General features: G+C 38.3%; 1 protein-coding gene across 10 annotated transcripts in view; it reads right to left on the reverse strand.

Moving 5' to 3' along the window:
• The window catches only part of CNTN4 (contactin 4), an 874,157-nt gene that overhangs the window by 44,776 nt on the left and 802,071 nt on the right, over positions 1-27,310 (reverse strand). For all 10 annotated transcript variants that reach the window (XM_008518912.2, XM_070576725.1, XM_070576728.1 and 7 more), the window contains one exon: positions 24,256-24,383. In XM_008518912.2, the coding sequence (XP_008517134.1) occupies positions 24,256-24,383 (128 nt within the window). The remainder of the gene's footprint in view (positions 1-24,255; positions 24,384-27,310) is intronic.

Consider the following 27,310-nt stretch of genomic DNA (forward strand, 5'->3'; position numbering starts at 1 on the left):
AACCTCAGTCTAAATTATCATAGTTATATAGACAACCTAAAAACAGTGGCAAGTGGGACCGGGATAAATCAGATAAATTACACAGGTCATGATTTCACAGGGCATTCCCTTTTGATGCTATTTGGCTATATAGAGCTGGCCAAAAATAATTTACATACTGGGATGATTTTACAAGAATAGAATAACAAAAAAGCAACAAAAATAATCACTATGATTATGTGTCAGACACTGTGCTAGCTTCTTTCTATAAAGTATCTCATTTCCTATTTATAGTAACTCTGTTAGGGTTCTGGGAACTCTCTAAAACCTCCTGAAACAGTAGCACAGGGATTTTTTTTTTTAAAAAAGGCATAAGCCTATACAGATGGAGAGAATGATTGGGAGGCATAACCATTAAAACTGGTGGTGTTTAGGGGCCGGCCCCATGACTAAGTGGTTAAGTTTGTGCAATCCGCTTCGGCGGCCCAGGGTTTCACCAGTTCGAATCCTGGTCACGGACATGGCACCACTCATCAAGCCATGCTGAGGTGGCATCTGACATGCCACAACTAGAAGGACCTACAACTAAAAATACACACTATGGGGGCTGGCCCCGTGGCCGAGTGGTTAAGTTCGCGTGCTCCGCTGCAGGTGGCCCAGTGTTTCGTTGGTTCGAATCCTGGGCGCGGACATGGCACTGCTCATCATACCACGCTGAGGCGGCATCCCACATACCACAACTAGAAGGACCGACAACGAAGAATATACAACTATGTACTGGGGGGCTTTGGGGAGAAAAAGGAAAAAAATAAAATCTTTAAAAAAAATACACACTATGTACTGGTGGGCTTTGGGGAGAAAAACAAAAAATAAAATCTTTAAAAAAACAAAACAAAACAAAACTGGTGTTTTAGAAGCAGCTGGATGGTTAACAGGTAAGAAGCCCTGAATCCTAAGGTGGTAATGGGGAAAAACAAGAAGCAGACTGACTTAGTCTTTGGAATACCCCCAAAGATTCAGGAATTGGTGGCACCAGGTACTGCTGAAAGCGCAGGTAATGGAGCACTGGACGAATGTTTAGAATCAGTTAGGTCCCTAGACACTCTCCTTTATTCCGTGCAGCCAGATGACTAACCCTCCTTACCCGAGAAGGATGCTGGGAGTTTACTCTCTAAGCGGATAACAGAGGAAGGTCTCTGGGCAAGAGGACACCAGGTTCAATTGAGGGTAGTAGGGATTTTGCAAATATTTATATCATGAATGCTGGGACTCCCAGCTGCCTTCCTCCACATGGCTTCCAGCACACTGGCAGTGAGATGTCTGTCCTCCGAGAAGGAGATTGAAGACTCTTTCTCTAGGGACTGTGATCAACCCCAAAGGAAAAACCTAAAAATAGTGACATGGGAGGAAGGTCCCAAGTGAAACGGTTCAGTCATATTGCACCCATAGTCAATACACTTTACCCACAGGTTCATGGCTTCAAGTTAGCTTTTCAGGGCCTCACTCTTCAATATGAGCCAACAACTAAGAATCACTCGATATGAGGACAGCTTCTAACATAAAAGATCGAGTCTGAAGTAAAGAAAATCTATCATTAATATTTTCAGAGGAATAAGACATATTGAATTCATGCATAGACAAGAAAACAGTACTACAAATAAGGAACATTCAGAGACTAAAACAAGAAAAGAATGTTACAAATAAGAAACATTCAGAGACAAAAAGAAAGTTCCTAGAAATTTAAGCCACGATAACTGAGAGGTAAATGTTAACAGGTCTAAGACTAATCTCTGTGGGCTGGCGTCCAGAAAAGGAGGCGGCTTTCTGCACTGCTCCACTGAAGCTAGCCATGGCCCCATGCTTAAGGCCATCAATTCTAGTCAACTCTAACACTTGCCTGTAGCCCCAGATCATGCCAGGACAGGGGTAGTTCTTCCCCAATCATGAGCACTGAGGTGGTGTTCCTGCCACTTGCTCACACACTGGCAGCCACAGGCTTGGCCTCTAGTCTGCGGGGCATGCTAGGAAAGAAGCTATGCTTCCATAATCACACAGTTGGAAATCCTAGAGCCCAAGTTTCAGCACCCCCTTTTGTCATCTGATGCTCAGCTTACTAGATTTCTGTGAGTTACCCTAGAGTGCCATGGACAATGGGGGATTTGTATTCCTAATGCTGCTTATGTCTCCATGAATTTCTTCCTAGAAATGCTGCTTCAGCAGCTCTGATGTGTGGGAAGCCTGGCCATTTGCCTTTGTTTGACTGGCAATGGCAGAGATGAAAAATAGTTGGAAGAGAAATCTGAGGGAAGTTCCTGGAGGATAGAACAAACGCACAAAGAGATGAAACAGAGGAAAGATAAAAGAGAAAATTACAGGACCACTCTCAATAAAGAGAACAGATAAAAGACAGCAGAGAAATAAATTCTTAACAAAATAGCACCCCCAATTTCCTAGAACAGGAGGAAATAAGTTTCTAAATTAAATAGGCCCATTATGTATCAATCAGAAAAGAGAAAATTAATTCCACACTAAATCACAATATTGTGACAATTCAAAACAACGGACATGACGAGAATAGCCTATAAATCTTGAGAGAGAGAGAGAAAACCAAAACCAAAAATAGGTCACATGCAAAGGAACAGAAATTAGAATGGTTTCAGACTTCTCAACAGCAGTGTTGAAATTTGGAAGATAATGGATCAATACCTTCAAAATTCAGAAGAAAAATTATTTCTAGCCTAGAATTCTATTCCCAAACTATCATCATGTACGAGAGTAACAGAAAGAAACTTGGAGAAAAGCAAGGTGCTTTTCAGGAAACTGTTGCTGGATATGCTTTAACAAATTAAGGAATACACGAGATCCAGGAAACAGGGTATCCAAAATAGAAAAGAGATGATAGGAATTCCCGGGAGGATGGTAAAGAAATATCCTAGAAGAATATTTTATAGTCTGGGTCTAATCATATTTCAAAAAATTTGGAAAACTGGCCAAAAGTTTGGGGTTTCAATTAGTGATATGTACCTAGAACTTAAGTAAACAAACAAAAAGATAGCAGGGAAATAAAAAAGATTTGCCAGAAAAGAAAAGTAATTATGATTTGTTCCATTGCTCGCCTGGAAATAGCACTGTATAGTCATAATTATGCAATTGTGGATTAATAATCTAACCAGAATTATAATTTATTTACATTAGGAGGATGGGAAATAAGAAGGGTATCATATGGGTAGGGGCATGTGAAAGAGAGCTAAAAACTCATTTTCTATAAGAAGAAGTCAATAGATAATCCCCAAAATGGAAGAATCAAGAGATAATAATATAAACATGTTATTTAAAGATATGAAAATCAATACAAAACCAAATCGAAAAAAAAAGCCCAAAGAGTTGAAAATGTTTGCCTCTAGGAAAGAGAAAAAAGGGAGCAGAAGAGCTTATGTTTCTCATACTAAGTCCTTTAGAACTATTTCATTATTTATTCTTCGTCTGAATAAACGGTGGGGGGAAATTAAAACCGAGAAAACAAAGTATTTTCAGGTGGATGTTGTTATCCCTATTTCAAAGACGAGGAAACTGAGGCTTAGAAATTTCACACAATGAGTGACTAGTAGAGAGGAAATTTTAACCGGGATCTGTGGCTTCTTAAGTGTGACAGTATAGCTAGTTGCCTCTAGAAGGGAAAAGACCCACCATCTTGCAGAGCATCTCTGTGTGTCAGATCATATGCTAAGTGCTCTGCATAATGCCACCTCACTTAAGACTCACAACTCAGAGACATGGGTGTTATTCTCATTTTACAAAGGCAGAAGCAGAAGCTTAGAGAGGAAGTGGGAGAATCAGGATTTGAAGGGAGCTTTCAAAGCTCACGCTAAGGAGTCCAGAGTGCTACCTATTTTAATCCTCCTCATCTACATTGAGTGCGTTGGGGATATTGTCAGCCTTTATACTAGATTCCTAAAGTTTTCTCAATATAAGCCCTGCTTCTTTGGCCAGCTGTTACTGAGTCTCGAAAAACTCAACTCTGATTTGTTTGTTTTCCCTGGAGGATCTGTACAGGTAAAATGTTGCCTGACAGATATCTCGTTTTGTCACCTAGTTCATTTAGGAGAGTGGCAGTTTTCTGCTTGACTCACTACATCTCCAAATGGAAATTTTGTATGAGGCGTTAGCATTTCCTCCAAACTGACAAAGAAAAAGGATCTTAGCGCAGGTGGAAAACTGTCTGAACTTGAAGTAAGAACTTCCCAAGAATTAACAGCTCTCCTCTCCTAGTTGGAGCCATCATCTCAAATAATGGAAATATTCATTCCCTACCTGGCTGAATAATAAGCGATGGTTAATTTATATCCCAAGGGACTTTCCTCAGAGGATCTAAAGGAGGAGCACACCACAGAAACGGCAACCCCAAAGGTCCCGATTACTCAACGTTACAATGGTATGACTTAGAGTGGCCATACGGCCTTGTTTGCCCGCGACAGTCCTAGTTTATCTCTGTTGTCCCAGTCTATCAATAGTACCCTGCTCATGTCAATTTGCATGAAAAATTACATGATAGCCTAGCAACACTTCATTGTTGCTCCTATTTTGGTATGCTGCCACAGAATCTACTGCATGCTCCACTCCTCTCTCACTCCACACCAACATATGTGTTACCAAGCCGGTCCCGTGGAATGGAGATGGATAAGGGGGTGTCTCACCCCCTTGGTAGTCTCTCTTTCTAGCTGAAAACAAGCTTGCATTTTACTAACCTGACGTATTGTTCTGCATACTGTTTTTAAAATAAAGGCAACTTCATTTCCTAGGTGCTTTAAATTAAATCAAGTTATTTGACAAATGACAGCACCCTTTCAGTCAGACGTTATAGATAACCACAGGCAGATCCAGGTGACACCTTTTGTAGGCTATTGATTAAAAGGAGCTGATATCCATCTTTCCAAGCACAGAATAATCCGCTGGCATTACAGAAATGATGGCAATCTTACAGAGAAGGTTAATCAGATACATGGGAAATCATACCTGCTCTTTGATAAAGTACAAGTCACTCAGAGATCATTCACAGACGCCAGCTGCCCACAGCACCGTCCCTCAGAAAACAGAGTTCAGGGCAGGCAGATCCCGGTTTGTCAAAGACCTACTACAAAACAAGACATTCTGCAGGTTTGAACAGTTTTGCCTGCTGAGAGCACTGCTTTGTGGGTTTTATAATACATGCACAATGGTAAACAGCATAAATATAAGAAGTAGATATAAAGTAATGATTTACTTTTTCTGAGAAGAGAGTGACTAATCTCTCAGTCCTCGGCGCAGCTACAAAAACATCGCTGGCATTTTGGTACATTTTTAGGGCACCACAGCAAGATACCAAGTTAAGCACACTGAGACACTGCTGTTGGATAAAGGGTAGTGGAGTCGATGGGAGGCAGGTAGAGAAAGGACTGGCAGCACAATGATACTATCATTTAAAGGTACCTACTAAACACCAGGGGCTATTAGTGCTTTACAGAGAGAATTCTAATTTTTTCAACAAGTAGGATTTCCTATCTTATGGAGGAAGAAACTGAAACTCCTAACGATTAATTTCAGGTCACAGGGCTGCTCAGAAGGGTTGGAGTTGGTTTATGAAACTAGGCTGTCAAACACCAAAGCCCATATGCCTTTCATGGTGCCTCACTGAGGCCCTCTATTTTTCCCTGTCTGCTACTTATTAATTTGCTCAGCTGTTAGTTTAATAACAAGAATTTGCTGAGCTTCTTTGGGAGGCCAATATGCTATAGTAGAAGGGGGCACAAGCTATTGGGACCTAGCTTGGTTACGAAATTTCCCCTTTCTAGTTTCCTCTACAAGAAGAATGGGCAGGAAGAGATGATCTCATCTCTTCCAAGGATCTCAAAGGTCATTCCAGTTGGGCCAATTTATGAATCGACTGTGAGAACAGGGTGGTTCTAACATGCTGCAAAAGGAGAACTGATTATGTGACCTATCCATTTATTCATTCATTCACTCATCCATTCATTCAAGATAGTTACAGAGCACCTAATATGTGCAAGGCACATGCTAAAGACTGTGGGTACAGGTCAGCAGTTCTGATCCTCAGGAAGCTTACGTTCTAGTTAGGGGGACAGAGGATGGATGCACAAATAAGCAAAACCAAAAAGTATGTTTAGATTATAAAGTGTGTTATGAAAGAAATGAATAGGGTACTATGATAGAAAATCATAGGAAGAAATTTCTTTTGATAAGATGGCCAGGGAAGATTTCTGAAGGAGATCTGGGATCTGAAGGATGAGCTGGAGTCAGCCAAAAAATGGAGTTAGGGAGTGGGGTGGTAGGAGGAGAGTTTTATAATATAAAGAAAAATTATCCAAATATCTCACAGTATTAAAATAATAGTATGAACATAACAATATGAAATACAAAGACCAACATGCACAGGTGTGTGTGCACACACACACAAATAAACCTTACTTCTGGAGGTATCTACATTATCAAAGCCCACCGGCCAAAAAACAAAAACAATAAAAAAACATACAAATACATAAGTAAATGAAACGCATGAACCTCATTTTCTAGATGAGGATATCGAGGCTCGGTGAGATCCTGAATTTTTATCAAGATTACCCAGAGTGAGAAACCAAATAGGCTAAAGTTACGGTTATTTAAGCGCAGTTGGAGCAGACTCTACCACGTATCACAGCAGTAAGGCTTGCTTTGGTCAATGTAACTATGAGATTTATATTTTCCAGAGCTGAATACACCAGTTATACTCCTGTGTCTCACTAAGATGGCCTCAAGGTAATCACTGATCCCAGTGACTAGTTACTGCTCCAGAGTGGCTTAGGGGATGTCACAGAATTTTCTAGAAGTTTCAAACTTTGACCTGCCAATCTGTACAAAAATGATAATAACCATACCTAATATTTATTATATGTTTACCACATGGACGGGTAGTGTATTGAGCACTTTAAAGCATTCTCTCTTTTAATTTTCTCAGCATCTTGATGAAGTACACACCATTTTTATTTTTGTCATATGCTTTTCTGACTCAAAGTGTAGAGTGTAAGGGAAACAACAACAGACATTTAGTTTCAAGATTGGATTCTGACCTGAGGATTGCTAGCTAAGTACCTGAAATATGCTGCTTTACCTTTCTTTCTTTTTTTTTCTTTGTGGAAGATTAGCCCTGAGCTAACATCTGCCAATCCTCCTCTTTTTGCTGAGGAAGACTGGCCCTGAGCTAACATCCGTGCCCATCTTCCTCTACTTTATATGTGGGACGCCTACAACAGCATGGCGTGCCAAGCAGTGCCATGTCTACACCCAGGACTGGAACAGGCAAACCCTGGGCCACCAGAGCAGAACGTGCGCACTTAACCACTGCGCTACCCAACCAGCCCCTGCATTACCTTTCTGAGCCTCAGTTTCCTCATCTACAAATGGGGAAAACAATACCTTTCTGTTTCGTCTCACTCAGTCAAGGTGGTGTGTGTTCTGTGCCATGTAAAGTGTCTAATATTATTTTCCTGTGGATATTGGATCATCTCTTCCTTTACTTGAATAAAACAGTAATGGTAGATGACACAGAAAACAATGCAAGCTATAACGTTTGAGCAAACCTATCAGTACAGTTTGTCTACAAGACTTGGGCATGGATCTGAGAGATATTAAAAGTTCATCAAAGGGCTAAAGAAGGACAATGGTGGGGGGTGGGCAGACAGATGGATTAGGAGCACATAAGAAGATGTAAGTTTCTGGTAATAGTCTTCTTAAGTTGATCACGGACCTACAGATATTTATTACTTTACTAAAATAATACAAAAAATTCAAAAAAGAGTAATAGACATTTGAGGGAAAATAAAAGCCTATCCTTATTGGCTGTCAATTAGCTGGAAGTTATCTCTTCATCAGAAAAATGAACTATGTCTGATTTCTCATTGATTTATCAATGAACTTCATGCTTGGCAGTAGAGATTCAAAAATGAACAACAATCAAGTGAGAGTCATAAATAGATTGTAAAAATGTGACAGGTGCATTGAAAGAGATGTACATAGAGCAATATAGGAGTAGCGTCAAGGTAGTAATCAGGATGTCTCCTGGGATTCTTATCATGGGAGGATTAAATGGATGATGATGTGACCAAATGAAAGAGAGAGTGCGGACGGAAGTGGTAGAGGGAACTGAGCGGAAAAGACACAGTCAACATGGGGGACATGCTTTATTTGTGAAACCAAGTATGCAACGGCATAGACAAGATGTTTCTAGAATATGACCATCTGGCCAGGTGCTGGAGCTCTCAATTGGTGGGCTGTGAACAGTAGTCAGAGAAAGAGAAGGTAATAAATATTTGAGTGCTGATATATGCTAATTAATGTAAATATATTATCCAATTTAGTCTTCCCAATCCTATGCAAGAGATTCTGCTATACTCATTTTACAAGTTCACTTTGAACAGTTTGTAAGAGATAACGTTGAGATTTGAACCAAATTTGTCTATCTCAAAACCTGTATTCTTCCCCCTACAATGTATTAGTAGAGAAGGGAACAGATGGACTATATTGGATGTACTAGAGAACTTCTCTCTCCAGTTACTATGCTCTTAATATCTGGCATGGTGTCACAGGAATAGAGAGGAAGGGTGCTAAGAGTCTGCAGAGCTATAGCGAATGGAAGACTGGTGGTGGGAGTATTCTCCAAGGATGTCTTCCAGGAGTAGAGTGGAAGCCCGCGATCACAGCAGAAGGATTAGGAGAAGCTCCTAAGTAACTGAGAGTCATAAAGCTGGTGATGCCTAAGAACATATCAAGCTCTAGGAATTAGATGATTCCTGGATAGCACAGCTGGTAAATTGACTTCATTACTTCTTTTTCTTTCTGTGCAAAATAGATCATTACTTATTTTTTCCTTTTTTAATTGAGACATAATTCACACAACATAAAATTCACCCTTTTAAAGTTTATAATTCAGTGAGTTTTTTTTTGGTATATTTACTCTTTGTGCAACCATCACCACCATCTACTTCCATAATGTTCCGAGACCTCTAAAACAAACCCTGTACCTATTAAGAGTCAATCCCAATTCTCCCCTCTCCCCATCCCCTGGCAACAGCTAAGCTATTTTCCATTTCCATGCATTTGCCTGTTCTAGACATTTCACATAAATAGAGTCATACAATATGCGGCCTTTCGTGTCTGGCTTCTTTCACTTAGCATCATGTTTTCAAGATTCATTCATGTATCAGTAGCATGTATCAGTATTTCCTTTCTCTTTATGGGTGAATAATAGTCCATTGTATGGATAGATCACATTTGGTTTATCCATTCACCAGCTGATGGACATTTGGGTTTTTTTCCACTTTGGGCTATTATGATTACTGCTTCTATGAACATTCAGGTACAAGTATTCATTGCTTTCTGATACATCTACATAGGGCTCAGGTTTTTTTTTTTGGTGAGGAAGATTGGTCTTGAGCTAACATCTGTGCCAGTCTTTCCCTTATTTTGTATGTGGGACTTTGCCTTAGCATGGCTTGATGAGCAGTGTGTAGGTGCACACCTGGGACCCAAACCCGTGAACCCCGGGCTTTCGAAGAAGAGTATGCAAACTTAACCACTCTGCCACTGGGTGGGCCCCATCATAGGGCTCATTTTTAAAGTCAGTATGTAAAACAAAAGTTTTTTATACTGAAAATTGCCCTTAAAAATCTCATGGGAAGCCACCACCTTGAAATCAATATGCTATCCAAATGAGCCAGATTTCTCTCCAGTTTTCTTTGGCTATGAGCCTGTCGAAGTGGCTGGCTTGTGTTTGGTGGCCATATGGTATAAGATCAACATGTCATCAAACACTGGAATCCCATTCAGTGTGGTGAGATGATCACATTTTAAGAGGTACATGTAGACTGAGGCAACTGAGCCCCGTGTCCTTTCAGATCCTTATCTCATGACCACTCGCGAAGGGAACGATTGGTAAAACTGCCCACACCGCTTAAATTGTAACTTCTCTCTTTCCTTCAGGGATCATAACCTGAATTCATGTAAAATAAATGGTCATACAATGCAAATCTCTCATACATGAAGCATGCCATCTCATTTTCTTTGGGAGCCTGAGGTAGAGGACCTCTGGATAGATTTTGTTGTTGTTGTTGAGTGAAAAATAAATAAGAAATTAGAGGGCTTCCATGCTTTATTCCAACTAAGTACTTCTTTATCAAATACAGAAATTTAGAACTGGAAGAGGCATTAACTCTATTCATGGCTCTTCATCTTACAGGTGAGAAAACTAGAGTCTGGAGCAACGTGATATACTTAGGGTCACACAATTGGGTGGTAACAGAGCTGGGACGAGAACCCAGGTGGGTAGGACTTCAGTTCACTGTTCTTTCCACTAGACTACAATCATTCCCATATTCACAAAATTTAGAAAAAGTAGGTCATATCCTCAAGTTTTTTATTATTTGCAACCTTTATAACTCAGCACATTGTCTTCTGTTTTGTTTCTTTCTCTCTTTCTTTCTTGTGCTAAAACTATAATTCTCCCCAGGATGGCAGGGAGTCTAAGAAGATAAGTTAGCAAAAAGGAAGAGCTATTATACAATTTATGGCTTTTCCTTTATACACAAAGCTTTCCCAAATAGACTGGTACACTAATGATTTTGGCTGGAAGATGGCACCCTGATTTTCTGGAGCTGAAGCCTAGCATGATTTCGTCATTCAAATACACTAGTCAGATGAATTAGAAATATTCATGAAAATGAGAAAATGAGTTTACAGGTAGTATCTCATGACCACTATTTTAGTACCATTAATCCACACTCTCCCTATTTCTTTGGCAGTTGACAGGAATCCCCAGTCAGCAGCTGGAGAAAGCAGAGAGTCTTTTTAAAGACAGGACTAATTTGTTTCCTGGTGAGAGGTGACAACCTGCCTCAATTTGCTTCAGATTTCTCAAAGATAATGACTTGTGTTTTCTTGTCCCAATTAACCACTGGCTGCTCCTGAGAAGACCATGTCCATTCAGATAACTGAGTTCCTATTCCCACTGATAACCTCCTGGTATAGATATGGGAGTGAAATGCAGATTCAGAATAGAATCATGAACAGAATTATAAATAGAAAGATTTAAAGCATTCCCTTTTCCAGCTTTCTTCTTCTCATATCCCCATCATGGTCAATTTACATCTACTTAATAATTTAATAATTGGAAATAATCAAAAGGCCAGCCTTTTCTACAGAGTGATGACACCCACTTAATACTACATGTCAAATGCTTACAGAGGGCCTGGTAGTATCATCAATGTGTGATTTAGAGATATAAGACATACGGAATAATGAGGTCTGGGGTCAATTTAGAGAATACACGCCCCCTGTCTAAAGGCATTGTGATTCATAAGTTTTAAACACTCTCACAGCCAAATAAAACAAGTCTGTAGGTTCAAGTCAAATCAGCCATGAGAGCCACCTCTGGTCTATAGCTGACATTTAAACACTCCTGATATTTCCTAACAGTCCTCTTCTCTCTCCTCCTCTCATTCACTCCTCCTTATCCAGGGGTGAGTCTTGGTGAAAACAAAGAAGAATTCTTAGCTCTTTGCCATTCTTTCTCCTTGAAGTGTGAAGGAAGCACATATATTGGGTTGATCCTCCATTCTATAAGTTTTGTAATGCGAGAGACCTGAGGTTGCACAGAGGTACAAGTCTATCCAATTTGGGGCTCAGTCTTAGGAAGCCAACTATTGCTATGTACCTAGCCACACTCTCATCTATCAGCTGTACCAGTAACAAAGCTGACATTTGATTGCCTTGACTTACCTCTCAAAGAGTTTAAAATTCAGGCAATGAACAAGGGTATTGTGTATTGAACTCCTTTAAATTCCAACATTTGATTAAATAGAAAAGAGACTCTTTTATTGGACTCTATTTTAAGAATATATTACTCATAATTAGCAGAGTAACCTTTTCAACCCACACTGCATTGCTGATTACGGATAAATTCATGCCAGGAGAAAAAAATGGAAAGACTGCAATAAGAAAACAAAGACAATGTGACAGAATTAACCTAGGGGCATACTTTTGCTCAGGGGTAGAAAAATAAAAGGGGAGAAATAAGTTTTTAAAACCACAAAATCGGGGTGGCCCCATGGCCAAGTGGTTAAGTTCGTGCGCTCCACTTCGGTGGCCCGGGGTTTTGCCAGTTCAGATCCTGGGTGGGGACATGGCACCGCTCGTCAGGCCACGCTGAGGCGATGTCCCACAGAGCACAACCAGAGGACCTACAGCTAGAATATACAACTATGTACCAGGGAGCTTTGGGGAGGAGAAGAAGAAAAAAAAGGATTGGCAACAGGTGTTAGCTCAGGCACCAATCTTTAAAAAACAAAACAAACCATAAAACCATAGAATGATAACATTTCAGAGTTGGGAGGGTCATGTGGGTGAACATTTACAGTCACCTGAGTAGGCCCTGAGAATGCTAAAATGACTAGAAAATGCCCTTTATAGGCCCTCAGATCACACACTCCCATGTGATGCTAGGATTCTTTCTGCAATGTTTCCTCAGAGTAGATGTCCAGTCTAGAACTAAACATCATTAATAACAGAAAAAAGTCACTAGTTTCATCTTTTGTATGGTCTAATTATTTGAAGCTTTTTCCTTTTATCGAATACAAATAATACCCTCTGTTCCAATACTTACCACCCATCTATTCTAGAACCGCCCTTTGATATCACATAGAGTTTGATAGCTCTTTAAATATTCGAAAACATTGACCATCACTTTCCTTCCCCCTCCATATGTCCTCTTCTTAGGTTTAACCAGCCTCGGTTTCTTCAGCTGTGCCTCCTCTCATCATTCCAGTTGTCTTCCTCTAGGTTGATTTTAAATTTGAATGTCTATCTGAAAATCAAAACAATCTTCCTCCAGTTGTATTTTCATCACTGCTACAGTAGAGTTTTAGATTTTTCCATCTCTTGTCTTGGATCTCTATTGTTACTGATTTAATTTGCTTTTTTTTTTAAAGCATAGAATATTGTTGACTCATCCATGATCTTACAGTCAACTAAGACCTTTAATACATAGCCTGACCCTAAAATTTGACAATCTCCTGCTGATTTTGGGGGCCAAGTGCAAAGCTTTACATTTGCCACTATTAAATTAATATTGTTACATTTGGTTCATATGAATATCTTTTTCAGATAATTTTGAGTACTGATTCTGTCATTTTGTCTATTCCTTAATGATTCATGTGATCAGGAAACCTACTCAGCAAACTATTAGTAATATCATGTGTCACTAATAAGAAATTTCAATAGGAAAAGGTTAAGGAAAGAGGGCAGAGGGATGGTAGGGATCTCCCTGCCAGGTTGATGAGCTAATCAACACTGTTGGAGTGAGACATTTTAACCAATCTTCCAAAATGTCCTCCAGCATCCTCTCCCTATCTTGCACACATAGGTATCACAAGAGATTTTTTTTTTTTTAGAGGAGTCTTGCTGATGCTATTTTGACTAGCAAGAGAAAGAAACATATTTCTAAGAAAATAAGCCTAGTTTTTTTTTATTGTTCAAAAATCTAGACTGGTGGAAAGATATTAATGAAAAAAGAAGTTACAAAACAGTGTGTATAGTATGATGTTTTTGTTATAGATCATACTATACAGACTGTTTTGTGATAAGGATACTTATTTACAGATTTGAAGGCAGATATAGATTTAAATATACACACACAGACACATACACACATATATACATACATATATATGCATGCCTAGATATTATTCTGAAAGAAAATATTTTAAACTATTTACATGTATTTCTCTAAATGATGAGATTATCTTTTGTCTAATATTTCTACAAATAACATGGATTATCACATACTTAAAAAATAATTGAAAAAATCCCATGTTGGTGATAACTACTTTTGACTCTAAATTCTCTTAGAAGATGTAAAATTTCTGCTGAAGTTGGTGTCAAGATCATTAAGGTACAGTTGATGGAATCCCCTTTCTTTCCATTAAAAAGAAAATAAAAATATTTGCCTCCCTGTTGTCCACAGTTCCTGAAATACGACCCACAGTGTTTCAGTGGCCTCCTCTCTGGAGGTTTCTCATTTCACCTTTCCACTGTATTTTCCCTGAATGTGCTGGGGGCTTCCACACCTATGGGCCATTAGATAAATTTCTTCGGCCTGGGATTACCTGTACATTTTTTAACTTAGTGAACTCACTCATCTCTTAATTCTCAGTTTAATTATCACCTTTACCCTCTTAGTTAGGTAATCTTTCCTATGTGTTCCTTCTATACTTGGAACTCAGCTCTATTTCTTTGTTCAGCAGGTCAAGGGGAGGGTCCAGGAATGTTATTTAAAAGCCTGTAGGCAATTCTGACCCTTGAGATCCATGGCCCACAGTGTCCAGATGGAAGAAAACGGCTATGTCTTCTGTATCTTTTGACATTCATTCATATTTGGACTGCATCAGAGAGTCCCCTCATCACTTATACTGGTCTTTATAATTTAGCTTCCTTTGTCTTATCCATCAAGAAGTGTTCATGCAAATAGCATGGTGACCAGATGTTTTATTTATGCTGTGGGCAAAGCCAATTGACAAACATATATGTTACATCAGAAGAGATCAGATGAAAGTATATATGGAAGAGAAGGCATTTCTGATTAGACTCTTTGGATTCCACTCTTTTAGGTAGAATTCAAGCTTTACTTACACTTACAAGGAGTTCTACTTCCGAAGAGAGGGAAAGGAGGAAAAAGTTAATGTGGTAATAGATGACATGCTTTCCAGTTTGGGAAATTTACAAAGCAGATGTTGCTAATCTTCACTTAATAACATGTATTGCATGTTTGCACACCGATTACAGAACTGCTAGAAGGCCACGTAATAGCCACTCTTGCTCTAAATATTCTGCTTACATTTCCTCTCCCATAACCAGTAACCTACTTTCGGCTCTTCAAATGGCTGCATAAAAGAGACAACCATTTTAACCTTTTAGAAATGGATCTTGCTGGAGTAAATCAGAGAGAGATGATGGAAATGTTAATTAACTCGCTTTCATCTTGGTCAGATTCCGTATTTAACCTGAAGGCCTACGGTCTTTTGGGTGGTTTTCTTAGATTTGATTGCCTATGACAGCCAGAGAAATTCAATCACAGTTTGGAGGGGTTACTCCTTTGAGAGTGCAATACCCCTCCTACCTCTGGCACAGAAAACAAATGCTAAGGAAGGAAGGTGAGAGTCACTCATGAATTATTCTGACACATCTCTTTTCTAGTTCAGGGTTTGTAATAGACCAAACTTTCCTTTTCAGAGTTGGGACCAAGTGTTGCCTTCCTGCACGCGACCACTTTTAAAATACAAGGAGACCAATGATTTAAAACACACACACACACACACACGCACACACATCCCTATTTCTGAGAGATCATGTCCACATAAAAACAGTCTGCATGACAAAGCATCATTCTCAAACCACAGGAAGTTTGACATTTAGGAACAGAAGATAAAAGTGCTTAATTTTACTTTCCACTTTATTTATTACACAATTAGCCATTTAAAATCCATTTCAGCTTTGGAAATTAGAAAAAAGAAAACACAGCACAGTTGAAAACAAACCACATTGATCGTTAAACATTTCATCGACAGAAAAACTCAAGATAAACCATTTTTTTTCTTCAGGAGGGTAAGAGCTCTACAGTAAGATATAAGATGACAGATGTAAACTAAATAGATGTGCATGACAAAGAGATGGATTTTTACTTATGTATTTGAGAAATATACAACTTTAATAATGCTGGGGATGTGTTCAGAACTGGTAGCAGAGGTAGGTCAGAGATCTATGCTTTTTAATATCAACTTCCTCTGGAGTAAGGATTTTATCACATTAATAGCTAAATCATACTGATCGTAAAATAGCTGAAATGAGGCAATTAGTATGGCCTATGACAGCCATGAAGAATGAAACATTTGAGGTTTTCAGTGCAAGCCAGATGGATATCTTCAATATACTTCTTATTATCTGCTTGTGGTAATAAGTTCAATTAAACTGAATCAGTACAACACAAGTCTCTTTGAATTGCCGGAAAAGAAATTAATTATGTGCTTCACATTTAATGAAGCCAAAGAGTCATATTCTGTCTGCCTTTTTTGTTTGTTTTGTTTATCTTGATTGGTAAGTATTCATTAGGAAATAAATTATTTCATTCATTCTACAGTAGAGTTTTTTCCTTAAAAGAAAGTATTTGGATTAAATGGGTTAAATATCACTAGTAATAAGGTTTTATCTATGCTACAATATCTGGGAGAGAAGTAGAAAATCAAATCTAGTGTTTCGATGATTTTGACTGCAATGTCTAACCATGTAGAAAAATTCTGACCTGAGGTTTTCTTTTTAATTTGAGATTATTATACATACAAAAATACAAAATTGTTTTTACCAACACTCATATTCCTACTTCTAGAATTAACAGTCTTTAACATTTTTTTCATAGACCTCCAGCTTTTTCCCCACTGAAGATAAATTAAAAATTTACCCAATTAAAATATTACCAGTACAGTTAAAGTTTTTTCACTTAATCTTGCTCCGACCCCTCCCTCAAAAATACTATCATGAGTTAGTCCTTATGTTGAACATGTATTTTTACATTTAAAAATTACATGGTATTATTTTCTATTACTAATTTTATATTAAATGATATTACATGCATTATACGATATAATAACCTATGTATTATTCTTTAATTTGTGTATTTTTTTGTCACTACCAACAACATGATGAAAATCTGTCAACTCTACCTCAGAACAAGTATAATTTCCCCTAAATACTCAGAAATGGAATTGTTGGGACATGGAGATTGCGCTTTTTCAATTTACTTACTCTTGACAGTGTCTATTCCAATTGGCACTCTTACTCATAGTGTAGCGAGTACCATTTTCCTCAGATTGTCACCAACAAAAGGTTTTGTTGGATGTTTATTTTATTTTTATTTTTATTTATTTATATTTTTGAGGAAGATTAGCCCTGAGCTGACATTTGCTGCCAATCCTCCTCTTTTTGCTGAGGAAGCCTGGCCCTGAGCTAACATCCATGCCCATCTTCCTTTACTTTATATATGGGACGCCTACCACAGCACGGCTTGCTAAGCAGTGCCATGTCTGCACCCGGGATCCAAACTGGCGAACCCCAGGCCACTGAAGCAGAATGTGCAAACTTAACTGCTCGCCACCAGACTGGCCCCAGATGTTTATTTTTTTTCTTTTCCTTTTTTTTGGTGAGGAATATTGGCCCTGAGCTAACATCTGTGCCAATCCTCCTTTACTTTCTATGTGGGATGCCACCACAGCATGGCTTGATGAGTGGTGTGTAGGTCTGCGCCCAGGATCCAAACCTGTGAACCCTGGGTTGCCAAAGCAGAGCATGTGAACTCAACTACTATGCCACCAGGCCAGCCCCTAGATGTTTATCTTTTGTCAATCTTATATGTTCAAAAATCGTATCACATTGGTGCTTAAATTTGCATTTCCTTGATTACTAGTGAAGCTAATAATTTTTCAAAAGCTTGTTGGGCCACAGTGTGTCTTTTATACCAAAAGCAAGAATGTGAAGCCTGCCTTCGTCATGGAGGCCTTCCTATGAAGGGGCAGAATTGGAATAGAGAAATACAATAGTTAAGGAATTACGTCTTCCCTCTAGACCAAAGATGGAGAAATGATGGGCAGAATAGAGTCAGGGTAGACTGTTAGGGTATGCAATCTCAATAAACTTAAATTTCAACATTACAAATGGTGAGAACCTCTTTTACAAAGAGAATTGGACAAAAGGGGAATCATTCTATCCATGATTGATATCGCTAAAGGCACACTATTTGCTAAATCTATGTGGTCCTCATTAGGCCTCACAAGAATGTCTGGGGTAATAATTACGCTGTTTCAAGATCTTGGCTTCATGTCTCGGTACAAAGAGATTTCCAGGTTATGTCATGGTCTGTGAATATAGGAATTACCTATCCTTCCCTCAGGATTCTCCTATCTTAGCTGTTGCAAACTCCAGTGTGGCAGGTCTTCTCAGATCTAACGGGATCTAGTATCGAAATGTTCTGGTCACTGTCCTTCTACCAAGAGACCTATCATAGTCAGCATTTAGTACTTCTAACAACTAACTTTTCCTTCCTACTCTAGATGCCTTGGTCAGAGTTTGTGTTAATCCTATTAGAAATACCCTTAATTATCGCCTAGAAATAATTGGTTCCAGTGGAAGACATCTAATTAGGTTGAAGTGCATTCTGTTATAAGGGCCCAATGTTAAAAGCTTTTGTTGTGGGTTAGCAGCCAGACGTCACTGCTGGTTACTGATTTCTGATTGATCCCTAGTCAAATATGGATAAAGCCTTGAATAATTTTACATAGAAGATGTGGGCTGCTTCAAATTCATTTCCAAAAAAGGTTCCAATTGAAAAGACATGACATTATTGTGTTGGTCATGCTCAGCATGGAAAAGTTGATGTTTCTCACTATCCTACAGTTAAAAGAGAAGAAGAATTTTCTACAGTGCACTGTAGTAATGCGGTAGACACTCTTTGGTGTTGGTAAGAAAATTTCCTTTCTGTCTGTTATATATATGTGTTGATAGCATCTTTTCTTCTAAACATAAATAAACTCTTGATGAGATGGACAATGAGCCCTAATTCTGGCAATAAAGGAATCAATTAAATGTTCAGTAAGCCACAAGGAGAATCTTCACTTTACAGGGACGGAGAACAAGAACACAAAGTAATTTCATGTTAGGAGTATACGTGGTGTTAGTTAAATTGTACTGAGAGTCTTTTTTCTATCAAACATAGTTAAAGTACAAATTATTTTTTATTATTATAAAAGTAATTCTGTGCACTGAATAAAAAATTTTAAACAAACAGAAGAACAAAAAGAAATCTTTTCAAATCCAGATGAAATGAGGGTAAAATTTGTATATAGGGCAACTTCAAAAGAAAAAAAATATATATATTAGGAGAAGAACAGCCAGCAGCCTGAGAGGTGTGTAAGCTTAATGTGGAACAGTGCAACTGATTTAGGCTAGTGACAGTGGGAAGTTCAGGACTTGATTAGTGTCTTGAAAAACCTCAGTTGATGTATTTTGTGCTTTAGGATTTTCCCTGGCCTGACAGTCTGGTTCCAGCAGTGTGAGGCCTCTTCAAATCCTGAAGAATCAAACTGAATACTCTGTTCCAGTGTCTGCCGAGTTATTTTTCTCTTCTCTCTCAATCAATGAGCTGATCGCCTCCCCTCTGGATTTTCCACTTATATCCAAGTAGTGGGGTCAACCCTTTCGATGCTGGGGTGAGGCTAAGGTCCTGGGAAAGAAATTCTCCTACCAAGACCAGCTTGTAATCACACTGAGGGAGTCTGACATCAAGGGGATGTGAACATTTCCAGCATGCAAGATCAGCATGAGGTGCAGTAAAAGTTGTGTATAACCTGGCTAGGCTATATCTTGGACCAAATTGTGAGGATCTGTCTTGGGAAGGAAAATAGTTATCAGAAGAAGGGATCAGTAAGGCCTTTTCTGTAAAAAATTGAATAATAAATATTTTAGGCTTTGCTAGCGAAGAAGCAAAATTAAGATAGTATGTAGGTACTTATATTTTATATGGTCTCTGAAGTGACTACTTAACTCTTCCGTTGTCACGCAAAAACAACCATAGTCAATATGTAAACAAGTGACATCTGTTTGCATTAAAACTTCATTTATGGACATTGAAATATGAATTTCATAAAATTTTCACACCTGAAAATATTATTATTATTTTGATTTTTTTCAACCAATTAAATATGTGAAAATCATTCTTAGCTCCTGAGCTATACAAAAATAGGCAACTGGCTGGATTTCACTCACGGGCCATAATTTGCCGTCTCCTAAAAATGCAATGTTCTCAAACTTTGATGTGTATGAGGATCAAGTAGGGTGTTAATTAAAAATATAGTTTTTTTAGTCCTCCTCCCTAGAGATTTAGATTTATTAAGTTAGGGGTGAGGCACCAGGAATCAGCATTTCTATTAAGTATGCTACTAAACTTTCACTTGCTAGGTGGCATGTACAAAGTTCTTTGATGTAGGACAGGGTTTCTCAAAGTATGGACTGGAACCGCCAGCCACAGAGTTCCTCAAGGTCACTTTGGATGTAGTTCAGCAAGAGAAGTATGGTAATAGCATCCATAGCTTAAAGCCCTGCATTTCATTTTGAGCCCTGGAGGTGATCAATGGGAGCTGGGGTTGCTATTACTATAGTTATCTTGCTGAACTGCATCCAAGGCAAATACTCTAAGTTACTCTTCTCTAGGACTTCTACTTAAAAATATCTGTCATATGAAACCTGTGCAGACAGACACTGTGTCATGCAAAACTGCAGGCTTTTAACTCTGCTATTAAAAAATAAATTTGTAAGTACAACATTGCATGTAAATATAGCCTGCCTTCCATATACTTGTTAAAGATGTTGACAAAATGATGTCACTAAAGCACGTCTTTGTCTAAAGGTCAAATATTATGCTTTCTGTAGGATTCAGGAGTCTGACTTCAGAGCTCTTCTTGCTTAAAATTAAATCGCAAATCCCAAATATACTATAACTAGCTTAAAAAATTAAAAAAGTAAAATTTAGAAATTCAGATGATGGGATGATAATCAAGAACCCCCCTGGGCACCTGTCAGAATTCTGCAGTTTGGAAGCCTGCTCACGCATAATCTGAATATTTCGCCATTTTATGGTTGCTTGCCAGCGAAACCTCCTGTACCTGGGGTAGTGGATTTCTTTCCTCCTTCTCCTCCTCTACTTATTGACCCTGTTTGACACTGTGTTCCACTTGTCTCCAAGACTGGGGGGCAGGGGGAGGAAGAGAATTGGATTTTAAAAGTGTTGTTAATGATAGAATTACTGTAAAAAGCTTAGAGAAGATGTGTTTTGATGTCTGACCTTCACGGCGTTTTAATCCCAGACATATGACGAGATCAAAATGAACACAAGCACATTTTAAGGTTAGAGAACACCTTCTTTGATAAATTAGCCCCTTTGTAGATCTCAAAATTGAATTAAAATACAGCACTTACTCATATTTCGGGCTAAACTGTTACATTTGCATTAAAGGTGCACGGCTCAAGCATTTTGATGTGCGATTCAGTACTTGGCACAGTTCACGTGGAGTTCAGAATGGTTTTCTCTGCCTTCGCCGTGCTTTATGGTGCAGATTTTTAAATTGTATTTCTCAGTTTATGTTAATATCCCTCTCGGAGACCTGGCAGTGTGAAGGCCCCTCTGCACAGACACGTCCTTCCCATTAATGCTAATGGGAGTCAGAACCAAGCACTGGGAGATGAATGTTCACTCAAATATCTTCTGACCTTACCCAAAGTAATAGGATTGTTAACTTCTGTGAACATATTGACCAGATAAAGCTCATCTCTCTCTTTTTTCTCCCACCTCGTCTCGAAGAATGATATGAGACTCAGAGGACTTCTGTGGAGAAACTGACTGCAGTCGAGTACCTGGCAATCGGGCGGGGACCCTCACCCCTGCACATTTCTGCCTTCCTCCTTTCACAGGCCGCCAGGCTCTTCCTGCCCCAGTCCTTCTCCTTCTCCCATCTATTAGGAAATTGCAGGTTTTAAAGTGTTCCCTATGCCTTAGCGAAACACATGGCCAGCACAGGCACCATACACTGATGCTGTCACATGCCCCTCCAAGTCCTTTCCAAAACTTTCCTAAAAATTGCCATTAAATCGTGTTTCCCAATCTTCACATACCATCTTCACGATTTTTTACATATTCTCTCATAACAATGTATATTTAATACTTTATACTGACTCACTTCTTTACTTAAATATATTTTGAAAGGAGATTTTTTATCTTTACCATTAATGGAAAACTACTGTTCTGATACACATTGAAAGTAACTAATAATTATTAAAATAAAAAAACCAGATTAACTATGAACTGCCTAAAACTATTATACCATACTTGGGAAATCACAGTTTACATTTTACTAGAAGGCAAGAAATAAAAGTATTTAGTTCTTAAAAAAGGTAGAGGTTACTATTTCAACAACATTTATATCCACCCTAAAAATGAGGTGACCATGGCATATTTCATCAGTGGTATATCTGTAAGCTTTGCACCATGATTCGGTACAAGGTGAGTCCAGGGAGCTGCATGGATAGTTGGGAATGGCTTTGTCCTGGGGCTGGATGTCCTGCTGAGATATGAACTCTGATGAGAATCAGAGGACTTTCCTTTCTGCCAACTGTCTTGAGAACCAAGGAAGTCAAGGCTTATGAGAAGGATGATAATCAAATACAGGACGTAACTTGTTCCTATGTGAAAATACCCCACTTTCAACAATATAGAAGAGCATACATATGGTTTCTATGTTTAAATGTTTATAATCTTTCACACTCTCAGTCATTTCTTTGTGGCAGGCTCACTTCTCTTTGCTAATTATTCTAATAGGTTGGGGGTGGAAACTTCATAAGTGTTTATTTCAATAAGATTTTGAATGTACATATAGCCGTTTTATTAAAATACAAACAACAGCAACAAAACAACTACTAATACTTCTTAAGTACCCAGCACCATGTTAAGCACTTAACAGATTATCGTAGCCACAAAACAACCCTATGAAGTCACACTGCTATTATACCCACACAGGTTAATTACCTTGCCCAAGGTCACAGAGCTGGTAAGAGGGAGAAATGAAATGCAAAGCCAGATCTTCCCGACTCTAACCCCTGCCCTTTAATCACTACTTAAGACAGCTGCCTACTATTCTCTTGTATGTCCATAACCAGCAAATAATCTCTAACAGGTCCCAGCTCTGCAACTAACCAGCTCTGAAACCTTGGGATCCCTCCTGGTCCTAGTTGATCACTAAGTTTCCTTTCATAGCTGAGATAGCCATACGTTAGCAAGACCTCTAGCTGGAATTTTGTTTTATAAATATTATCCAACCTCTTTGTCCTTTGCCCTGAGAAACAAGGTGAACACATAGTCAGTCATACGCCTGTGCTATTGCTCTGAGTGAATAATTAATAGACTGAAATAGCTGAAGTCAATCTAAATACAGATTTACTTACGACTCTTGGACTTGGAATTTTCTATCTGCATAGACAAGTATGTTTATGATAAAAAGGCTTCCCTAAACGGTAGTCTTTTTCCAATTTTCAGTGGCCCCCAAATATGTAATTAGGTTCTTTTTAGCCTTCTTTAAAATAAAATTGAGGCAAATATTCTTTTTGGATATTTTTATTTGTCTTGCATTATCTTACTTCACAGAGGGAGCTACAAATGGGCAAGAAGGAAATAATATGATATAACCCATCCATATTCATTATGGAGAAACAGGAAAAATGAGTAAAAAGATTTCCTGATGAGTAGAAAGAACCCAGCAGAATGCAGAATCAGGATCTCTGGGTTCACATCCTTCTTCTGCTACTAGTGACCTTGAGAAAGTCACCACCTGAGTCTTATCTCTTCAGTCAGATCATTGCCAAGATCCTTTCAACTTAAAAAATCTATGACTCAGCAAGATATAAAGTGATAGAAATGCAAATGAATGTAAATTAAAATCTCATCCTTCACAATTACTTTCACACTATCCCACCAACCTGGTGTTGAAATAGACTCACATCATGTGCTGTGCTAAGAGCATCAAGGACTTTCTGTCATAAACTATAAAGCACCCAGTCTAAGGTATGTGGAAAATTTTATTTCCTTAAAACCGACAGGGTTGGCTGGGTGACTAAAGCAAAGCACAGAGGAGATCAAAGCCCTTTATTAGTATAATAATCCGTATCCATATCTCTGAATAACCAGGGCAGCTCTTTTAAAAATCGCCAATGTCATTGTTTAAACAATGTTTGCTAAAAATAGTATTTGAGTCATGGGTTTTTAATTTGCTAGCACAGTGTTCCTAGACATGAATTTCAAATCTATAGAGACTTGAAAGAAATTTAATTAAAGGATGGAAGATAACATTAGTTACATACTATAATAGATACAATGGCTGTAATTCTCAAAATTGTATTGGATGATTCTGAAATAAGATAGCCTTTCAATCACATTCATTACCAGCAGTTCTCTAAGAATTATTAATCATATCATGTTTGCTATGATGAATTAATTTAGTAACAGTGATATCTGTACATATTAATATGAATGATGCCACATCTATAGATTACATTATTAGAAATGAGGACACAAATATTAATGCATGTGTTCTCTGGGTTAGTCATTACCTTTTACTACCAAGTTTCCAGTACTGCTAGCAGTTCCAAAATGGTTAGTGGCTATACAGGTATAACTCCCAGCATCTGATTTTGTCACATTGACGATTCTGAGACTTCCATCTTCAGAAATGCTAATTCTGAAATCAAAGCAAATAAACCAAAAATGGTAAGTTTGTCTCATACGACTAATTGGAAATGATTTCTGTCATTCTGTCGTCGTTCAAACTATAAATCATGGCTACAAAATTTGACAGCCTCGTCTTTATTTAGCATATTTGTCTACATACACATAAATACAATTAGGACGTGTGACTTATTTAGTACTTTTAATACCTTTCTTGCTAAAATGGTCTCAACATTCTGTTGGAACAGCTATTAGAAATATTAGATATGTTGTAACCATTCTGTCTCTTCGGCAGCTCTAAGCACCTTATGCAAAGAGAAGGCTTATTGTAGATAACCATTAGTCTTAAAACTGCTAATAAAGAATAGAAAAATACTCCCTTGATTGGCCCCTTTATGCATTTTCATTGAAAGTATTTTCTTCCAGATGAGAGGCTTAACTTAAATGAAGTATTATTAGGCATATTTATTTCTTAAATATGTCACACAATACATTTTTAATGAGATGCAAGATTTGAACTTAAAAAATTAAAATATTCCACTACATGGTATGACTTTGGCAGAATAGCAAATGCAGATGGCACATCTCAGGCCCCAAAATTAGGGACAAATATCTATTAGCTAGTGGGAAGGTAACACTTTCCCTGACAGACACAAAAGCTGGACCAGGAATGATTCTAGAGAACCCTGTTGTCAACACGACTACAGCAGAGGAGGAAGACGCAAAGATGAATAAGATATACAGCCATAAAAATTGTACACAGATAGTTCATTCAGGTAAATGTCTGTTCAGTCTCTACTATCTCTTTCAAATATACCCACTTCTTTGCATTTCTTCTGCTGTCTTGTTCTCACCCAGCCTATCAAATGATCTGCCTCCTAAATGATCTGCCTATTCCTACTCTTGTCCCTCAATGCATTCTTCAGTGAGTGGCCAGATGATATTTTAAAATATAAATCAGATTACATCACTTGCCAGGCTTGAAAATCCTATGTTGGCTTCCCATTGCACTCAGAATAAATTCCTTTGTAGAACCTAAAGGTCTAATGGCTCTGGCCTTCGCCTCTCTCTGGCCTACTTTATTTCATTCTAATCTTTCTATCCTTCAATGAACTGTAGTCACACTGGTCTTCTGCAAGTTCCCAGAATATCTGAAACCCTTTCCCATCTCAGGAGCTTCCTATTTGCTGTTCTGCCTGCCTTGACATCAGGACATAGCTGACACCTTCTCACTCTCTCAGGACTTCAACTTAGAGGTTGCTTTTTCTTATAGACCTTTCCTGACTCACATTTCTAAAGTGGACTTCCCTGTCATTCTCTTTTCTTGCAGCCACTTTATTTCTTCCCATTAAACACAATCTAGAAGTTTTGTTTGCTGTTAACTGTCTTATCACATGGAATATTAGCTTCATTGAGGGCAGGGACTGTGTTTGTACTAGGACTCAATCTCTGGGATCTAGTACATAGGATGACATGTAGTAGATGTCCTGTAAGTATCTGTTAAGTGACTGAGTGAATAAGTAAATAAATAAATAAATATTCTAAGAGAAAAATCAATAATGTGTTATAGGAATTCAGAGTGACTGAGCCACTAGGCACTAGCATTTGTCTCAACAGAGTCCTTTACAAATATTTTAAATAAGGAGTGTAGAATGAGCACAGATTCACTTAATAGAACTTTGGCTAAGCATTTTAAAACTACAGGTCAAATCTTAAATACAATGGGTTGCAAATGCTGTATATACTTTTTGTGAAGGCTCTAGGGATGGAGAAGCTGTAGACTTCCTGATGACCCTATCCTAGGTTCTATGATTTAGGCTGATGAGAAGATATGAAGATGTAAGAACGCTACAAATGATTTTGCAGTCAGAAGGATGGGAGTTCAAATTCCAGTTCAGTGAGCTCTAGCAATGTGACAGGAGGCAACTTGCTTAACTTTCTATGTTTTAGCTTCCTCATCTATAAAATGGAGCTAACAATACCAATCTGACAGGTTGATAATAAGAACTAGGTGAGATAGGTTCAGTGAGATTTCTGGTACATTTCCTGGTATTTATTAGGTAGTGATTCTCTCTCAACTTTAAAACTATGTCCTCTTATTTAATCATTTGTACATATGGGGAAAATTGGACAGTGTTCGCTTAACATAATTTCTCTTAATATAGCAATTAAATCAGCCTGCTTTTTGCACTCCAAATTTCTAATAACCTGAAGCCAATACACAAACTAACTTATCATCCCAAATCAGTGTATAAGGTACAGGCAAGGAGGCCCTTTGTTCATTCACACCACAGATAGACACATAACAACTGCTGAGTAAATACCATATGACACCCCATTAGCCAAAGAGCAGATGTACTGACAAAAATAGAGTGGTGATCAAATCCTAATTACCTCAATAATCACAAAAATAGCTTTAAAGAAGTTAATCATATTCCTATTTATAAAACAATGCACTTGAAATTGTGAATTGTTGGCATATGTGAACTCAATAAGGAAGGTGACATTTGTGTTTTGAATATGGAGTCATCTTCCATGAGGTAACATAGGCCTGGGGCATTTTAAACACTCTGAGAGGTAAGCTGAGTCTTTCATAGCACAAAGGCCTATTAATAATTTATACCATTTAAAGTGGTATTGTAATTCCCCAGACGTAAAGCCATCACCTGTATCTCACTGTATTATGCCAAAGGATATGAATAAAGAAACAAAGAATTTGTCATCAGATGACTTGGGTCCTAGCCTTGACCCTGATACTTACTAAGTATCTGACTTGGTCAAATTACTTATGCTCTAAGACAGGGTTTCTCAATCTTGGTACTATTGACTTTGGACCAGATAATTCTTTGTCCTTGGGAGGATATTTAGCAGCATCCTGTCCCCTACCCACTGAACTCCAGTAACTCTGTCCCTCCTCCCAAGTTCTAACAATCAAAAATG

This window comes from Equus przewalskii, chromosome 15 (assembly GCF_037783145.1).
Source record: "Equus przewalskii isolate Varuska chromosome 15, EquPr2, whole genome shotgun sequence".
NCBI lineage: Eukaryota > Metazoa > Chordata > Mammalia > Perissodactyla > Equidae > Equus > Equus przewalskii.